The sequence below is a fragment of the Mercenaria mercenaria genome, chromosome 12 (assembly GCF_021730395.1).
Source record: "Mercenaria mercenaria strain notata chromosome 12, MADL_Memer_1, whole genome shotgun sequence".
In the NCBI taxonomy this organism is placed as follows: domain Eukaryota; kingdom Metazoa; phylum Mollusca; class Bivalvia; order Venerida; family Veneridae; genus Mercenaria; species Mercenaria mercenaria.
Genome location: NC_069372.1, coordinates 38,818,446 through 38,837,006, shown reverse-complemented (window position 1 = coordinate 38,837,006; position 18,561 = coordinate 38,818,446). Strand labels below are relative to the sequence as shown.

Sequence of the window (18,561 nt, the reverse complement as noted above, 5' to 3'; positions counted from 1 at the left end):
AACGCTTTACAAAGGGTGATAATTGATATTGGTCAGTATGGATTTTGCACGGGGTTTTTCAGTGAAGCGTACATGTATGTACATATAAATAGATGTGTAATCAGATACTGGTCATTCTACCAGACGACTCCGAACAAGTTAAATTTGTTAGATAACACGTGGTAGCCGGATAAAATGGAGGAGGAAAATGCCATGCTTTCGCGCTTAGAGACAATGATAAACAGCAAATTTGAGGCTTTTGAGAAAAGGATTAGTGATAACCAGAAGGAATTATCACAGTCACAGATTTCAGTGATTCAAGAAAATCTTCATGATAATTACGTATTTAAGAAAAAGGGACATGAACAACAGTACAAAGTTAATTCGCAAGTTATAGACAAATTGCGTAGAGCAGAGGGTTTTGTAAAAGAGGCGAGCAGAGATTCTTCAAACGAGGCCGCAGATAATGCCATCAGCAAAATTACCGAAGGTATTGATATTCTTCAGCATCGTCAAAAATGTATTAAGCTCGCTGATTCATCGGAACACGGTTGGAAAGTAGTACACGAATACGAAGCTCACCCACTGGCAGACGATTCCGATGACGAGAAAAAGATATACAGAGCCCAAATGCAGGCAGAACGTAAAGTTCAGCGGGAGAGACGTACGAGGAGCAGACGTTACGTTCCCTACACAAACCCCGGTAACCAGTCCAGCGGTACTGCGTCCATATCAACGAGACCACAGACGCTGTCGGCAAACAGGAAACCAGGTTCTTGTTTCCGGTGCGGCAAGCCAGGCCACTGGAGGGTTGATTGTCGTGTGGCGCAGACTGAGTCTCAGTCGGACAAGAATGTACAGATAAGTACTTTTGTTAGTTCTTTTAGCTGTAAAGATTTGAACTCCGGGAGAGAGAAAATGATTTTCTGCTAAGTTCAAAATTGTCTGAAAATACCAAAATATTAAACAAAAATTGTAAGTCTGAGTTAGCGCAGACGAAAAATGCAGAATCTCCTGTTGGTAGACTGAAGTCTTCTTTCAAACACTGGCAAGATGCCGGTGCAGGGGAGTATATATTTAGACATAATTCAGAACGGTTACAAGTTACCTTTCCAGAAGGTGTCCAGTTCTATAGAATTAAACAATAATAAATCAGCCCGTGATAATGCATCATTCGTTTCAAAAGAAATTCAAAGTTTATTATCAAAAGGCTGTATTCGAGAAGTATCAGCACCGCCGAAGGTGATAAATCCACTTACTGTAGCAATCAATCGTTCAGGCAAGAAAAGGCTCGTTTTGGACTGTAGGCACTTGAATTTAGATTTGTTTAAGTATAAATGTTGTTTTGAAAATCATTCGGTAGCCAGAGACATATTTTCAAAAGGAGACTATTTATTCAGTTTTGACATAAAGGGGGCTTATCATCATATAATGATTTTCCCCGAGCATACGACGTATCTCGGATTTGCTTGGCTGGAAAACGGTGTGAAACGTTATTACGTTTTTCAAGTTTTACCATTTGGAATTTCTACTGCCGGATTTATATTTACAAAAATTTTAAGAATCTGTGTTAAAAAATGGAGGGAAATTGGGTTCAAAATCGTATTATTCCTAGACGATGGTTTGGGAGGAGCAAGTACTTTTGAAACAGCCTTCACTACTGCAAAATTCATAAGGCAAGATTTACTTAATTTCGGGTTTTTATTATCAGAAGACAAATGTCACTGGTTACCGTGTTTATATGCGGTTTGGTTGGGCTATGAATGGTACATGTCGGATGGTATCCTAAAAGTGACCGAAGATAGAATCTGTCGAACTTAAAAGTTGCTTGATGACTTGATTAACCAAATTGGTAACGGTTCAGTTCTTGTGCCCGTGAGAAAAATAGCTTGTTTGATAGGCCAGCTCATTTCTATGCAGAGTGCTATAGGTGATACGGTTAGGTTACGTTCAAGGTCACTGTATGATTGTGTAGCTTCCAGATCAGGCTGGAACGCCCCAGTTCAGGTTAGTTCTACCGCCTTATGTGAAATAATGTTTTGGAAAGATAATTTGAGAAAACTGAACATGAATGATTTAGAAACAAAATCTGTTAATCGGGCATACGTCACTGTTGACGCCAGTGAAGCTAGATATGTAGAATATGCTAACGTCTTTGTTGACGCCAGTGGAGCTGGATTTGGTGGTTTTATCGAAGAAAGCGAGAATAGCGAAGTAACCGGAAGTTTGTTAGGTTCCGAAAGTATTTTGAGTTCCACATGGAGAGAATTAGAGTCTGTTTACCGCGTGATGAAAAGTCATGTTACAAATTTGCAGGATAAAAAAGTAATTGTACATACAGATAACAAAAATGCAACCTCAGTTTTACGAATCGGCAGTAGTAAGCCGTATTTGCAAGATGTTTCATTAAAGTGAACGAATTCTGTTCAGAAAATAACATTTCTTTATTTCCTAAGTGGTTGCCAAGGGCAGATAACTCTGAGGCAGATTACCTTAGTCGATGTTCAGACAGTGACGACTGGTCCATTTTAGATTCTATATTCTGGGCGTTAGACGAAAAATGGGGACCACACTCTGTAGATCGTTTCGCTTGTCATTACAACGCAAAATGCAGTAATTTTAATTCTAGGTACTGGTGTCCTGGCAAAACGGGCGTTGATGCATTTAAGCAAATTTGGTCTGAAGAGAACAACTGGATTGTTCCTCCGCCTAGATTGATTTTGAAGTGTATTCGTAAGATATTAGCCGACAGATGTCACTGTACAATTGTAGTTCCTCAGTGGAAGTCTGCGCCATACTGGCCAGAATTATTTCCGAGCGGAAGTCAAGCTATATTTATTAAAGACTGTGTTTATTTTCAGCCTGGAAAGTTGACAAAAAGAGGAAAAGGTAGAAACGGGATTTTTGACGGCAGACAATTATTGTTTGGCTTTGTTGCTGTAAGAATTGAATAACTTGTGAAACAGAAATTGTTTTTATCCTTCAGGTTTGAGCTTGCAGCAATGCATTGCCAGTGAAGTCGAGAAGACTGGATTATCAGACAGATCTTTTGATGACCTCACCCATAAAATGGCCGGATTTTTAGTGAACTCTAAGAGTGACAATACAGTTAAGAAGTACTTTCATTATTTTCAAAAATGGGAACATTTCGCAAGTTCAAAAGGAGGTCAGTCTATACCTGCCTCTCCAATTATTGTGTGTCTATATTTGACAGATCTTTTGGATAAAAAATTTTCAGATAATGTTATTTCATCGACAGTATATAGCATTAAGTGGGCACATTCATTGAGAAATCTTACTGATCCAACAGACAATTTATTTGTGAAGAATTTATTAGATTCTGCGAAACGTATTTCTCACAGAACTGTAAATAAAAAGGATCCTGTTTCTTCACAGTTGTTGATAGAGCTTTGTAGCAAACATGTAAATACGAGAGATGTTCTTGTTCTCAGAGATTTGTGCATGATTCTTTTAGGTTTTTCAGCCTTTTTAAGGTACGACGAAATCAGGAATCTTCATTGTAATGATGTAAAGTTTCATGAAGATCATTTCAGTTTATTTATTCGCAAAAGCAAAACTGACCAATATCGTTTCGGTAACGAAGTTGTCGTTTCAAAAGGTTCTACCTCAGCATGTCCGTTTGCAATGCTTCAGCGTTATTTAGATGTGTCTGGTCAAACTTCTGATAGTGAACAGTTTTTGTTTAGACCTTGTTTCAGGTCGCATGGCAAAAGCCGTCTCATATATAAAAACAAACCTCTGAGTTATACAAGGGCCAGGGAAACTATAGTTTCTAGACTTAAAGAAAACACAGCTGCTGGAGATTTAAATTTAAGTTTGCATTCACTTCGTGCAGGTGGCGCTTCAGCAGCTGCAAATTCCGGTGTAAATGAACGCTGTTGGAAAAGACACGGTAGGTTGAAAAGCGAAAACAGTAAGGACGGATATGTCGCTGATTCTTTAGAGAGTAGACTCGCAGTTTCTAAACAGTTATTTTTATAACAACACCAGCCCGCTCTTTTCGAATTCTACACTCACGTCTGGTCATGCATATGGTGTTGTTTGTGTTTTATTAGTGTAGTACAGATTTTTTATTTCACGCGTTTCGAAGTATAGCGTGAAATATTTGTCTGAACGCGGAACGCTTTACAAAGGGTGATAATTGATATTGGTCAGTATGGATTTTGCACGGGGTTTTTCAGTGAAGCGTACATGTATGTACATATAAATAGATGTGTAATCAGATACTGGCCATTCTACCAGACGACTCCGAACAAGTTAAATTTGTTTCAAAAATTTAAGGGGGAAGATCTAATGTTAGTTATTAAAATACATGGCGGCAAAATTTTTGCATATTTTTTAAAACATCATTTTCCGTAGAATAAAGGCTTATGTACTTTGCAAAGAAAATATGACTTTGTTTGATTTGATCTATATTAAGTTTCAGTTTTCATATTCAATGTATTGTGATTTTTTCTTTCTTTTCAAATACGAAGTACATTTCAAAAGACATTTTTGTACACTCCAACGTCATCTATTAAATGGCGAAGTCAAAATATGTGTATATTAAGTCTTCTTGATATTTAACATTTTGATCTATATTTAGTTTCAGTTTTCATATTCAATGCATTGTGTAAAAATTCTTACAAATATGAAATACGTTTCAAAGACATGTTTGCTTATTCCAAGGTCATTTAATGACGAAGTAAATATTAATACATGAAGTCATCTTGACATTTATTATTTTGTTTTACTAGTATTCTATAAATTCAGTATTTGAGCAAATGATGTAAAATCTCACTTTAACTGATTTATAATATCATTATGATATCATACGTCTACATACGCATTATGAATGGGGTCCAACATTCAGTGATCTGACATTTGACAAAAGGACAAAGGTTTCTCAGAGAAATTTCATAAAAAAAAAAAAAAAAAAAAAAAAAATGTTTTGATCTCTGTGTTTTTCCTGGGCGAGTCAGTTCGCGACAGCGTGCCTTCGGATTAAATCAGATATTGGCTATGATTTTTACACACTAGTTTTGTTTCTTCATCTAGTTTTGAAGGCAAGAGACGTATGGTATTATCTGTGTGACCAAAAAAAAAAAAAAAAAAAAATGTTTCATTTTGTGATGTATTGTAATTATCCGGCTGCTTACATTGCCTTAATAAACACTCACGTCTGGTCATGCATATGGTGTTGTTTGTGTTTTATTAGTGTAGTACAGACTAATAAGAGCTACGCCGATGCAAGTAATTTTTCAGCAGTTTCTTTTCATGCTCTGGTGATTTGGATAATCTTTCTAAATAAGCGTGAGACTATGTTTAAACCAAAGTTTGTAAATATATTTTAACATGTTTTACACTTACCTCGCTAAATTTCTATAACGTCGTTTGTATTATACGGTTATATTTCTTACGAAGACATAAAAGTCGAAACTAGTAAAGAATGTGTTGTCTTGGTAATTTTAAATCCTTTTGATCTATAACGAACTTGATCATCTTACAATTTGTACAGAACCATTAACTCTTAAAAGGGGTGCTTTCCCAAAGTTACTGACTGAATGGCGAACAGTGTATATCATGATCAGACTGAACGGGTGTGCAGGCTGATCATAATCTACACTGTTCGCAAAGGCAGAATCAGTCCAGCATAATAACTTATAAGGGTGAATTTGCAGCACGGAACAAGTTGTCTCAAAAGTAATGTTTCCAATTTTCTTCGTTTTATTAACGATTATGACTGGAAAAGCGCGTTGGTGTTACTAGGTGCTATCTATCAGGGTGACAACTTCAGGTACAAGGGATCCGGGTGCGATACCCTAGTTCTCTGCGACGAGTGTGAAGCTTTTCTTTCCTGGATAGAGCTTGTACTTTATTTGGATGGAAGATGCACAAGAGAATCTTAGACATTTCCTTTGCTCGGATCATGACTTCAGGAGGGAGGACCCTCCGCAGATTCTACGCCTATACAATAATTAATAGATTATACTAGATCTATATATGTATAAATGTACAGAAAATTAAATAATAAAAGAAAAATGCTCAAGTGAATAAATAACTTAACTTCTATATTATCATCATTATCATTAGCCTATCATTATTTGCTTGAAATTATTTTTTTCATATTTTTTTGTTTCTTCGATTTTATGTAACCAGAAGTTTGCCCTTGGCTTTCGCCTCGGGTGACATTCTGCCCTCGGGTTGACAATATCAATGTCACACAGGCTGCCATACGATATTTATATAATGTCGTCACTGTTTCGGTTTGGTACTATTAGTATTAAAGTAAAGAAGGCGTAATGAGCAGAATTTCAAAAATAAATTGCATCCTTGATAACATGTTTAAATAAAAGCAAAAGTTGATCTTTACCTGATTTACAATTATTAAAAAGGTAAAATGCACATTTTTTACGCAAATGGCGTCGAAAAAATACGTTTTAGCCTTGCCCTAAATAGTTGCGACGTTGCTGTTTTTACGGCGATTAATTTAGTTTCGGGGCGTCCATTTAATTAAAAAAGAATTATTTTTCTTTTAATATAACAAGCCCGATGATGTAATTTTCAAATATGTTCTCTAACTATTCGCCGACGGAAAGGTTACTTTATGCAAAAATCATGCCAGAGCAGTGCGTAAAAACAGTCCCATAGATTAAAAAAAAAAGAGAGCAAAAACACTAAAATTATCATATAAATTTATTTTACTGTAAAATAAACGAAAAAATACGGGGGTCTCCGACTTCGTTTTCACTGTATTGTCTTTAATTTTCCCCTATCCATATTTTCACGCAGATTTTGTGCATCAAAATTTCAAAAAGAACTGTTTGTATTTTAGTTTTACGTGATTTTTCTCCAAAAAAGTTCCTCATTTTAGCTTGCCTATTCGAAGCGTATATCGCTTTAAAACTTATATTTTTTCTTCTTCTATGCCAATAACCAACCTCACAGAATCAAGCTCCGTAACTTTGACATGTATTTTGGTCAAATTAGCCCCCTTTAGGACTTATAAAATCCTGGGTAAAGTTTTGCATGCAAATTATAATATCAAAAACTACTGCAGATGTTGATTTGAAAAAACAAACAAACAAAAAACAAACCCACAAAAAACAAAACAAAAACAAAAACAAAACAAAAACAGCAACACTTGTGTCTTCGGGAATATAAAACTAGGTAACAGAATCAAGTCCCATAACCCTGACATGTATTTTGGCCAAATCATGCCCCTTTTGGACTGGTTAAAGTTTTGCATTCAAGTTACTATCTCCAAAGCTAATGCAGATACTGGATTGAACTCTGTAGATATTTAACATTAGGGTTATATTCTTGTTTCTTAAACAACAACTCGAATAATCGAGCATTGGCTGTCTTACGGACAGCTCTTGTTATTTAGAGTAGTTCCACCATATTTGTCAATTCTGCAACTTCTCATCTACAGCATTGTCTTTCTTTCTCAGAACCTTGTCTAGATATCTCTGCCTCATGTTGTTTTTCCCAAGAAGTTCCACTTTATTTATCATTTACATTAGTTCGTGTAACTTCTCTTCTACAACACTGTCTTTCTTTCTTCGATTCTTCTTCAGTCTTATCTCTTCTTCATGTTTTATCAGTAAACAAAAACATAGCACAGGTACTTAATTATAAGAAACAAAATCGGTGATTTAAAACAAACGCACACAATATTAAGTTTGATTTCTTTATGAAATGTAATGTTTAAAATCTTCATATGCAGTTCATTTTTACAATTCACGCTTCGCCGACACGTTCCGATTCGCTGCACGAAATGGCCGAATACTAAAGATCAATAATGTCGCTTAATATCTGAAGCATCGGACAATTTATATGAATTTTGTAAACGCACATTCTGTGTGACACAGCACAAGCTCCATAAGTGACAACGTTACCGTGTCCAGTAGTTCAGAAAAATTGAAAACCGTATAAGATTGTATTCAAATGGCAATATTTAAGGTGATAAATAAAAGTAACTTGTATTATTTTGTAGTTTTGACTATTTTTAATACATATACTGCAGTAATGGTTATATTTTAACATCAAACTATTTGCAGGTAGGTTGCAAGAATGAACTTTAGTTTGGTAATTATTTGGATGTCATTAAGCACAGATCTAAGTTGCTTTGAAATTTTTGAAGTACAAATGAATACGTAAAATCAGTCGGATATATCAAAAATAATTACTTTGTCAGAAGAAGCACATGTTACGATCAAACGATTCATTTTGCTGTCATAATGCAACGCAACTGGATTCTTCAGATCAGAGTCTTTGGCTACCAACTCTCCGAGACATTTCCCATTTTTAGCAAACATCACAATATTGTTTGAATTGTATCCAGACAGAAATACTGTTCCATCTCAAGATACACAAACACCTTTTGTGTAGGCAAGCCTTTTATCCCGTAGTTCTTTTTGTACCGTACAATCTCTTCCCAGACAGATGGCGCCATCACTGTCGTCTGTTATGATAACAGTTTCCCCACTGACTGCCATATGCCGTGGAGTCGATTTAAATATATTCCGACCATTGATATCTTGGCTTATAGTTTTCAGTAGAGTACCGGATGTACTGTAGACATTGACACCACTTCCGGTAGATATCCACAGCTCTCCAGCACAGTAAGCCATTCCCAAATAGCCTCCACCTTCTACAGATATCTCTCTCAGCTTAGACAATGAACTGCCGACTGATATAAACTGAACCTTGTTGTTGCCCATTTTCACAGCGACTTCATTCTGACCAGTACAACAGATACCCGCGGAATTATACTCTAGTTTACAGTGATCCTTGATATTGTAATTTACATCAAGCTTCTTAATCTTATAATTACTGCAGTCAGCCAGTATGATTGTACCGTCCTGTAGCTGACATACATCAGATATATAACACGCTCTACGGTCGTTTTTCATTTTGATATTTATCTCCTTCTTTGATTTCATCTTATATATTCTTTTGGCAGTTTGACATTCATTTTCTGTTACTGTTTTCACATGTCCTAAAGATGTCGCTGTCAAAATGGAGGTCTTCAAGTCTGTATTTTCTGTAAAACCTAAAGTTTTACTACCTGTCGCCTCGCGTTCTTCAATCAATTTTACTGCATCAATTACAGTCTGTTGTATCAGTTTCATCTGAACAAACTGTTGTCCTGCCTTCATACTGGTAAATGACTGCAACTGGCTACTTACAGTCTCAATTTCTTTTTTCGTTTCTGCCGTCTTGTTGATAGTATACTTCAGGTCTTCTTTCTCCGAAGTATAGCCCTTGTTAAGAGAGGTAATTGCTTCATGTTTTAATTTTCGGATATGTTCTATCAAGTTCTGCTCAACTTCCTCGATTTTGGCAAGTATATCGACCCTTTGCTCTTCAAGGCTATCCAGGTTTTTCTGTGTTTTCCTATCAACGGCTAAAAGACGCTCTTGAATATTTCTCGTCTGCATCTCTAAATGCTGTACCACTTTTTGATGAACGAGAGATGTGTGCATGTCTTCAATTTCACTGACGCCATTACACGACCTAAGAAACAAGTGAAAATGAGCACTTTATATTAACCACATTATGAGAAAGACAAGAAAAGTTCGTTTAATAAAAGTAATCCAGATATTGAATATTATGATCTTAGGTTGTATGCTGCTCTCCTTTAACAAGCTAAAATTAATTTATTCATGCGTTTTAAATATTCCATTATATACATATAGGAAAAAGAGACCATGACCCTTTACGGCCATGCTATTTCAAAATTGACAAATCAGATATTAAATAAAAATTACTGAACAAATTTCACCAAGTGCACCAGAGAAAACAAACATTTGTGTAAAATTATTTTAAATTTGGGCCTGCTATTTCAGACAAGAATAACTTATTGTTTCAATAATATATATATATATATATATATATATATATATATATATATATATATATATATATATATATATGGAAAGAGACCACATTTCATGCGGCAATACTTTTGTCTGAAATTACCGGTACTTTGAAGTCGGGCAGGTAGATTTTTAAAATTTCCGCTATATACCTATATGATACAAGGGATATATCAGAAGAGGACGGAAGCAAACTTTAAAGAAAAAGTAAAATTTAAAGATGTTTTGTTCCGATGGGAGGAGAGCGGAGGGTGGGGGGAGAGGTGGTTGGGAGGGGAGAGGGGAAAAGCAGGGTATGTGTGTGCGGTGGTGGTGACAGGATAATAAAGGGCATGATACTGAATGAATTTAATTATTTTTTTTTTTTTTGGGGGGGGGGGGGGGGGGGGGGGGGGGGGGGGGGTGATTGGTGGGTAGGGGTAATTGGGGGTAATTTGTAATGTAGATTGTTGCAGTCTGCACATCGTCTTATCAGCACCTGCCTATATTCCAAATATTTTTTTAGTTATCCTCTTGACACGAAATATGATGTGCAATTTTGACACAGGTTACCATCTAAATGCCGACTTATATCTCAAAGAACGAATTATTTTTATAGCAAAACACAAAAAGTAGATGTGATAACATGTTCGGTTCATATCTTAGCTAAACTGCAGCAGTGTGGGGTTCGAAACGAGATCGCCAAGATAAAAATCATTGATATACAGAGTACAATTGATTGCTATGACATTAGAACAATTATTTATATATCTGAATATAACTTTTAATCAAAGAATTCATTATAATATTTAAAGTTATTTGGAACAATTTTTTTGCTTAAATATATTTTTTTCTGCAAGTGTCCGAATTGTCAAGAATTGTTAAGATTTCGTCGGGCTTACTCTGCCACTGCAACATCTACAGCCTCCCTCAAGTGTCTACGGATATCGACAAGACAGTAAACTATATTCCTCGAAACTGCATTTGTTCGACCTTGGAGTTTTTATAAAATTCATACATGTCAAAAGTTGAATATAGATAAATTACTCCTGCTAAAATTAAATCTGTCGTTAAATTACTGAAATCGTATTGAAGATTCTTAATTTTCCAATTTTTTAAAATGGCGGGCGGACTGAAACCATCGGTATTTGCTTCGGTATTTGCGCAAACAGACCTTACAACGGCATTGCGTAAAGATGTTTTTGCGCAGTGGCCAGTTACTGCCAATGGCCGGCCAGACCCGGACCCGCTCTACGATTTTTAAGTCTTTTGAGAAACAAATACCTAAGGCACAAATAGACGAAGATTCATTATCTTCCACGACAAGGCTCCAGAGTATAGGTTTTAGAGGAAAATGTAGACGGACGGATGGACAGACGGACGGACGACGAGCTGTCACAATAGTTCACTCCGACCACTTTGTGCTCAAGCGAATTAAAAAGATACTGACATTCATAAATGCACCATGCACAACTAGGGTTAGTACTGATTACTTGTGAAGTTTCATTAAATTTTGTGCAAAGGTTTGGGAGATTAGGTGCGCACAATATTGCATATGCAGACTGTATGCATACAGTATAGTAACAAAGAACGAAATCCCATAACTCTGCAGAAAAATTATCTAAATAAACGTAACATGCACCATGCACAACTAGGTTTGGTACTGACCACTTATGTGAAGTTTAATCAAATTGTGTGCTGCAAGGGTTCGGGAGATTTGGCGCGCCCAAATTTATATATGCAGACTGTATGTATATAGTATATTAACTAAAAACAAAGCCCCATACAATGAACTGTGCAGCATTTTTTTCCGGAAAGAACTAAACATGCACCATGCACAACTAGGGTTACTTCTGATCACTTGTGTGAAGTTTCATTAAATTGTGTGCAATGGCTCGGGATATTAGGCATGTACAATATTGCATATGCAAACTGTATGTATATAGTATAGTAACAAAATACAAAGTCTCGTAACTCTACAGAAAAATTGTCTACAAGAACGTTACATGCATCTTGCACAACTAGGGCTGGTACTGATCACTTGTGTGAAGTCTCAGTAAATTGTTTGCAAGGGTTCGGGAGATTTGGCGCGCACAAGATTGCATATGCAAACTGTATGTATATAGTAAAGAAACAAAAAAGTCCCGTAACTCTGCATTTTTCTGAAAGAACTTTACGTGATTATGCATAATTAGGGTTACTACTTATCACTTGTGTGAAATTTCATTAAATTGTGTGCAGTGGTTCGGGATATTAGGCGCGCACAATATTGCATAATTTATGCAGATTCTATGTTTTTAGGATAGTAACAAAAACAAAGTCCCACAACTCTGCAAATACAGACGGACAGACAGACAGACAACCTGAAACCAGTATAAACCCCTTACAACTGCATTGTTCGGGGGGTACAATGAGCGATGCGACTACAGGAGTAAAACAAAGTAGAGGTTGTACCTATGTTCCTTTGCTATGCACTTCGTACAATAGACCATATCATGGGTTTCGCAGTACATCTCAATGTCTCTGTTTATATGGTAACGACATTTTGTAGCTATAGTTATTATAGACACTCGTTTAGTGACGTCTTTGTCTTGTAGTTTATGTGAAAGAGTAGCTTTTCTCCGGCCATGCTGGTTGGTACATTTTGCACACAGATACTCCTCGCATTCCGGACAGTACTTTACAGCTTCCTCCCTTATATGGTCTTCCCCACACGGCGTACATGTGTAGTCAAAGTCCGCATCCGAACCGTCTCTGATTGATGTGGAGAGTCTTTCTGCAGCCATTTTAATGCTAACCAAACAAAAACAAGAAGTACCTTTAAAAATGATACACGGCCGCATTTGTCAATGCACACTTTAAGCTACGAAACGTTCATGCACTGTGTACTTTTACATATGAACATATGATCGGGTATTTATAAAGCAAAACAAAATGTAGTAAAAAAAAATGTTTTCATGTAGAACATATTTCACAGAACACATATTTTACATCATTATTATATTATTCATACTCTAGGAAACTTTGACCCAAAAGTAAGACTAACAAGAGCTGTCACTATTAGTGACAAATGCCCCCGAAGCTTGCCCAAGAAAGCCACAGTTGTCTGCGCAAAATATGCAAGGATAGGTTTAGGTATGAATAATTTTGTGACCTTGACCTGAGAGACCCGGGTCATAAGAGCAACACATTTTCTAAATATGGTTATCATTTGTGTCCAATTGTTTTCAAATCCCTTGATAAAAGGCAGAGCTATGGACCAGACAGGAGAAAGACACTTCTAAGTGTGACCTTGACCCTGGAGCTAGTGGAGCTAGGGGTCTGTGTGTTGCGCATGACATGCCATCTCATTATTGAGAACATTTATGCCAACTAATTTTAAAACTCCTTCATCGATGTCAGAGTTATGGATTGGACAAGAAACAAACCATGTTACCATTTAACCTCTAAGTGTGACCTTGACCGTACAGCAAGAGGAGCCTTGCGTATGACACATCGTCTCATTATGGGGAACATTTATGCCGAGTATTTTCAAAATCCCTTTATGAATGGCAGAGTTATGAATCGGACACCTGTTAACTTTGACTTCAGTGTGGCCTTGACCTTTGAGCTAGGGATTTGAGTCTTTCGCATGACACATCATCTCATTATGGTAAACATATCTGCCATGTCAATTTAAAATCCCTTCATGGATGGCAGAGTTATGGACCGGACACGAAACTGACCCTGTTAAGCTTTGGTCTCTAAGTGTGACCTTGACTTTGGTGCCAAGGGTCTGAATCCTGCGTCGTCTCATTATGGTTAACATTTATGCCAAGTTATTTCAAAATCCCTTTATGGATGGCAGAGTTACAGCCTAGACAAGAACACGGACACACGGACGGAAAGTGGGGGACGAAATGACCATTTTTTGAAATCGAAAAGGGATACGGAATGGCCAGAATTGGGGGACCAGTTGACTTGGGAACGAGTTGACTGTAAATCGTTTACGGGAGGTCACTCCGTATCAGAGTTGCAAAGTTGGCAGATTTGTAGTAGAACTATGCCGCAGTTGCACAACCGAGGAGATTCGGTTTTATGACGTAAGCTATTTCCACAGGAGTCTTGCAACGGATTATACTGTCTAACAATACAGCTCCAAGCACCTGCACTACCCTTAAGAAAATAGTATCTATTCCATTAGAAAGCCGTAGGAATTTTTATCCACCAATCAAAATCTACAGTTGAAATCAGTTGTTAAATGACCATATTTACAAGAAGTAAAGGAAGGTGAAATCAATGCCTGCCTGCGGCCGGAAAAATATTTTTTACAACTAATTCTATATCAGTTTTATAGTAATTCTATGCGATTTAGTAAACTGTGGAATCATTAATATTCGCGGGGAACTAATTTTCATGGTTTTCGTGGTTGTGTCAATCAACGAAATTTAATTCCAACGAACAAGTAAAATTCCCATTCATTTTAATATGTTCAAATCCATGAATTTATATCCCCACGAAATTGCTGTTTTGTCCAAAAACACGAAAATTCATGCCCACGAAATTAAATGATTTTACAGTAGATATCTATAGTGTAGCATTAGGCCTACAAGTTTTGTATACTATTTGACCCTCAACATGATACTAACTATACTAGTAAACAATGGTTGTGCGCTGCTTTTGTATATCATTAGTATACCATTTTTACATCGTAAAATATTGTGAATAACATTAGTAAACCATTATACTTACCCAAACTCGTACGCAGTGATCTACGCTAATGTTGCGTAGGGGCAAGGGAGATCACTGCGTAGGAGTTTGATATTTGCCTTTGCAATACTTGAGAATAATCTGACTTTTTCCATAAATATCCTAGGTAATTCTAGGTAAATTATGTCACGGGAACATTTGTAGGAATAAACAGTTATTTCTGGTCAACTCTGCTTTGTCTTAGTGAATTGTCAAACAGAAATTACGGTATTCTGTAACTAAGGGGTTGCAATGGTAGGCTTTTTATGATTAGGCGTAAAAAAAATTGTTTGTTTCCGGTATCCCGACCTACCCTAAATTTTTTGGCCCGACCCTAAATGTTTTTATGGCCTTGGAGAATATTGTTTTCTACTTTTTAACAAAAAGATGCAAAACTGCACTTTTTATGCTTTAAACATGGCCAGTGATGTTAGAAATCAACTTACTGATGCTCTAAAGGCATAACCCTCTTATTTGTAATCATTTTTTGACCAAAAAAAAAATAATTCCGAAAAGTCTCCCTTAATAAAAAAAATCAAAAAAAAAAAAAATTTCAGACCTACCTACCCTAATTTTTTTGAGCATGTTACCGGAAACAAAGATTTTTTTTTGTTAAGGCCTTAGTGTGAGATCTGAGTGCTATAATGATCATTCTCAGATCTTTAATAATAATACCTTGATGGTGGTTTGTTATATAGTATACTTTTGTCTCATTTGCATGTAATGGTATACTGTATATGATTAGTTGTTTGTTATAGTAGTTTGTTACCCTGTTGTTTTCATTTGGGATATGTAAATTTAAATTTAATTAGTTGTCAAAAATGGTCTGTATTGTGATAAGATATCAACCATCACATCTTTATCTGTCTTTATCATAGTTTTCTAAATATTAATTCAGATCTTTATCATAACGATCACACGTCAAGTTCCAATTCAATTTACGAAAGGAAAAGTAGATACATAGAAATATTAGCCGACAACTATTACAGTATTTATAAAATAATTAGGTCATTCGTGTTTATGTCGTTGGGTTAAAATACAAGCTCACACATTTAGATTAACACTACAAATGTTTGAAAACTTGCTTAAATATAGTGTTTTAAAATAGCTTACATGAAACACTTACTTATTTTTGTGTATATCAATCTTTAAGAACAGTCATTTTGATTTCTACTTTCGATTTCAATTACCGATATTTTACCTGAGCTGATCCAGTCGGTGACGAATCTTATGGACGCACCTCTTTACTCTAAACTCATTTTTATCACACACTTACCGTGTTTAAGGTCGATCCGCACCTTAGGACCGGAATGTAGAAATTTGACGGAAAAGAATGAAATTTGACACAGTTAGATCAGTCTCTATATTTTCAGAATATATATATATTTTTCGTTTTTGACGTTTATGCGTTCAAGTTAAAAGCGCCATCTGGTGGCACCTGATTTTTCTTGTTAATTGCTCGTTTTTCTGTCATAATTTTATCAAAAGTTTGGTGATTTCACCTTTTTTTCGATTGCGCATTGAGTTGACTGTTCCAGTGTATGTGACAAAATCTAGATATATTTAGTGCATTTATAGACCGCCATTTTTATGAAAACAAATGAACACACGCCGAAATTGTTATAAAATATTAACGTCCAAATTTATGCATTTTGTTATATAACATTTTTTCCGTGCGGCCAACGTTTTTCATTTTCTGAAACAGTCTGCTGCAGGGTGTGCACTTTAAAATTATCAAATAAGAAAGGCGTGTGTTCTCGTTGGATATTTTGCTAGCAAACTTTAAAAGGTCGTAGGTAATTGCCGAAAAACGCGACGTTTTGAGGACATTACATGTATGTCACGTCGTTACAGAACGGGACACGACAAGTTATCTAGCAAGTAAACTCAATAAGTTTTTATTTATCATATATTTTTAAACGGTACAACAGTCTATTTTTTCACAAATGCATACTTTCAGCTGACCTGGTGCTATTTCTGATACGTCGATATTGGACTTTGTTACGGAATCCTGTTGGGGCCATTTATAATGTCGACGTCGCGTTTGCGGGGTCGACACACGACAACGCGAAGTGACATAGCGACATTACGAAGTGACACCCGACAATCGCAAACGACGGCGACAATCCCAAACGACAATGTCGCGGTATCCACTTTGAAATGTCGCCTTTCAAAAGCACGATATATCGCGATGTCACTTCGCGTTGTCGAGCGTCGTATCGCATTGTCGCTATGTCACTTCGTATTGTCGCGATGTCACTTCGCGTTGTCGTGTGTCGACCCTGCAAACGCGACGGCGACATTTTCAAACGACATGCGATAATCACAAACGACGCTCGACAACGCGAAGTGACATTTTCCAGATGTCGTATCGTATGTCGCGTGTCGCGGGTTTGGGTGAGGGTCGACGCGCGACAATTCCAAACGATACACCATACGCGAAGTGACACTCGACAATACGAAGCGACATTTTCATAATGTCGTATCGCATGTCGCCCGTCTACCGGTGAAAGGGTAAAATAAAAAGCTGTATTTCCGTACTTTTCCGTACGTAAAATGTCCATGTTTTCATTAACTTCAAATAATTGTAGAATGTTCCAAACACAAGATATTTTAATGAAATAACTTTTATAAATTAAATTCAAACATTGTCTAAACGGATATGTAACTTGTATAATTTTACCGCCGACGGTTTCGTCGGAGGACCGTCTCAAAATGTATCAGTTTTCGTGAAAATATGCAAACTTCTTCATATATTAAATAGAGAGGTGGTCCTTGTCTGAGGAGCCATATCTTCATAACCTGATGTCCGATTTTAATAAATGATACCTTGTTGCAAAGGGCAAGCCAGTACCTAGAGAAAAAAGGCCACGTCAGGTTCGAATCCGGTCGGCTAGGGGTCATGGTCAAAATCCGGTAATATTCTCAAAATATGAACTTGTCAGAGCAGTCAAGACGGTCCTGAAAACCCAAGCACTACCTTCACTGAGTCCAATGACACCATTGGAGCAATTTTCATGGCTTCCCGGGTCGAGTCAGCTTAGTCTTGGCCAGCATCCTACCACATATAACAAAAGTTTGATCATTGTCTGATACCTGTCCTACTTTTTTTAAATTATTATTATTGTAATTTATACTGAATTTCAGTTGATAATGACACTATGTTAGATTTTGACCCTTGTTCGAGTCTCTACATCCCAGGTACCTACCTATACCATATATATATATGAATATGTTCGTAGATGACTTGGCTTTACATTTAAGCTGCTTACAAGTCCATATGAGGCCATCAGAGCTCTGGACAGGTATCAGAAAATGATTAAACTTGTTATATACGGTAAGGTGCTGGCCAAGACTAAGCTGACCCGACCCGGGGAGCCGTGAGAATTGCTCCAATGGTGTCACTGGACTCAGTGAAGGTAGTGCTTGCACTTTCAGGACCGTCTTGACTGCTCTGACAAGTTCATATTTTGAGAAAATTACCGGAATTTGACCTATGGCCTTGGCCCCTAGCCGACGGGTTCGAACCTGACGTGGCCTTTTTTCTTTTGGTACTGGCTTGCCCTTTGCAACAAAGTACCATTTATTAAAATCGGACATCAGATTATGAAGATATGTCTGCTCAGACAAGGACCACCCCTCTATTTAATATATGAAGAAGTATGCATATTTTCACGAAAACTGATACATTTTGAGACGGTCCTCCGACGAAACCGTCGGCGGTAAAATTATACAAGTTACTTATCCGTTTAGATAATGTTTGAATTTCGGCATTCATAAACGCGAAAAAATCAGTATATATATATTTTTTAATTTACTCTGTTGCTTTAGCGCGATTTCTTTCCAGTTGAAAAGTGAAGCCCCTGTTATTATGACTAATAATTCCTTATGACTAATGCGATAAATTATTACTTTCAGTTTATTATTATGGAAACACCTATTAATTATTATGCATAAAAGCGGATAACATGTCTGTGTTAAACATTGGAAG

At 36.6% G+C, this 18,561-nt stretch overlaps 1 protein-coding gene across 1 annotated transcript; it reads right to left on the bottom strand.

Annotated features, from left to right (window-relative positions):
- Nucleotides 1-7,771: 7,771 nt before the first annotated feature.
- On the bottom strand, nt 7,772-15,777 carry LOC128547338 (uncharacterized). Its single transcript, XM_053519743.1, has 3 exons — nt 15,697-15,777; nt 12,297-12,635; nt 7,772-9,501 (listed from the first exon to the last, which is right to left on the bottom strand). The coding sequence occupies exons 2-3, from the start codon at nt 12,626-12,628 to the stop codon at nt 8,346-8,348; spliced, it is 1,488 nt and encodes a 495-aa protein (XP_053375718.1). The 5' UTR covers nt 12,629-12,635; nt 15,697-15,777; the 3' UTR covers nt 7,772-8,345.
- Nucleotides 15,778-18,561: the final 2,784 nt, after the last annotated feature.

Coding starts and splice junctions, on each gene's coding strand:
- LOC128547338 (XM_053519743.1), bottom strand. CDS start 12,628: ATGGCTGCAGAAAGACTCTCCACATCAATCAGAGACGGTTCGGATGCG. Junction 9,502..12,296: donor TGCATAGCAAAGGAACATAG/GTACAACCTCTA, acceptor CTTGTTTCTTAG/GTCGTGTAATGGCGTCAGTG.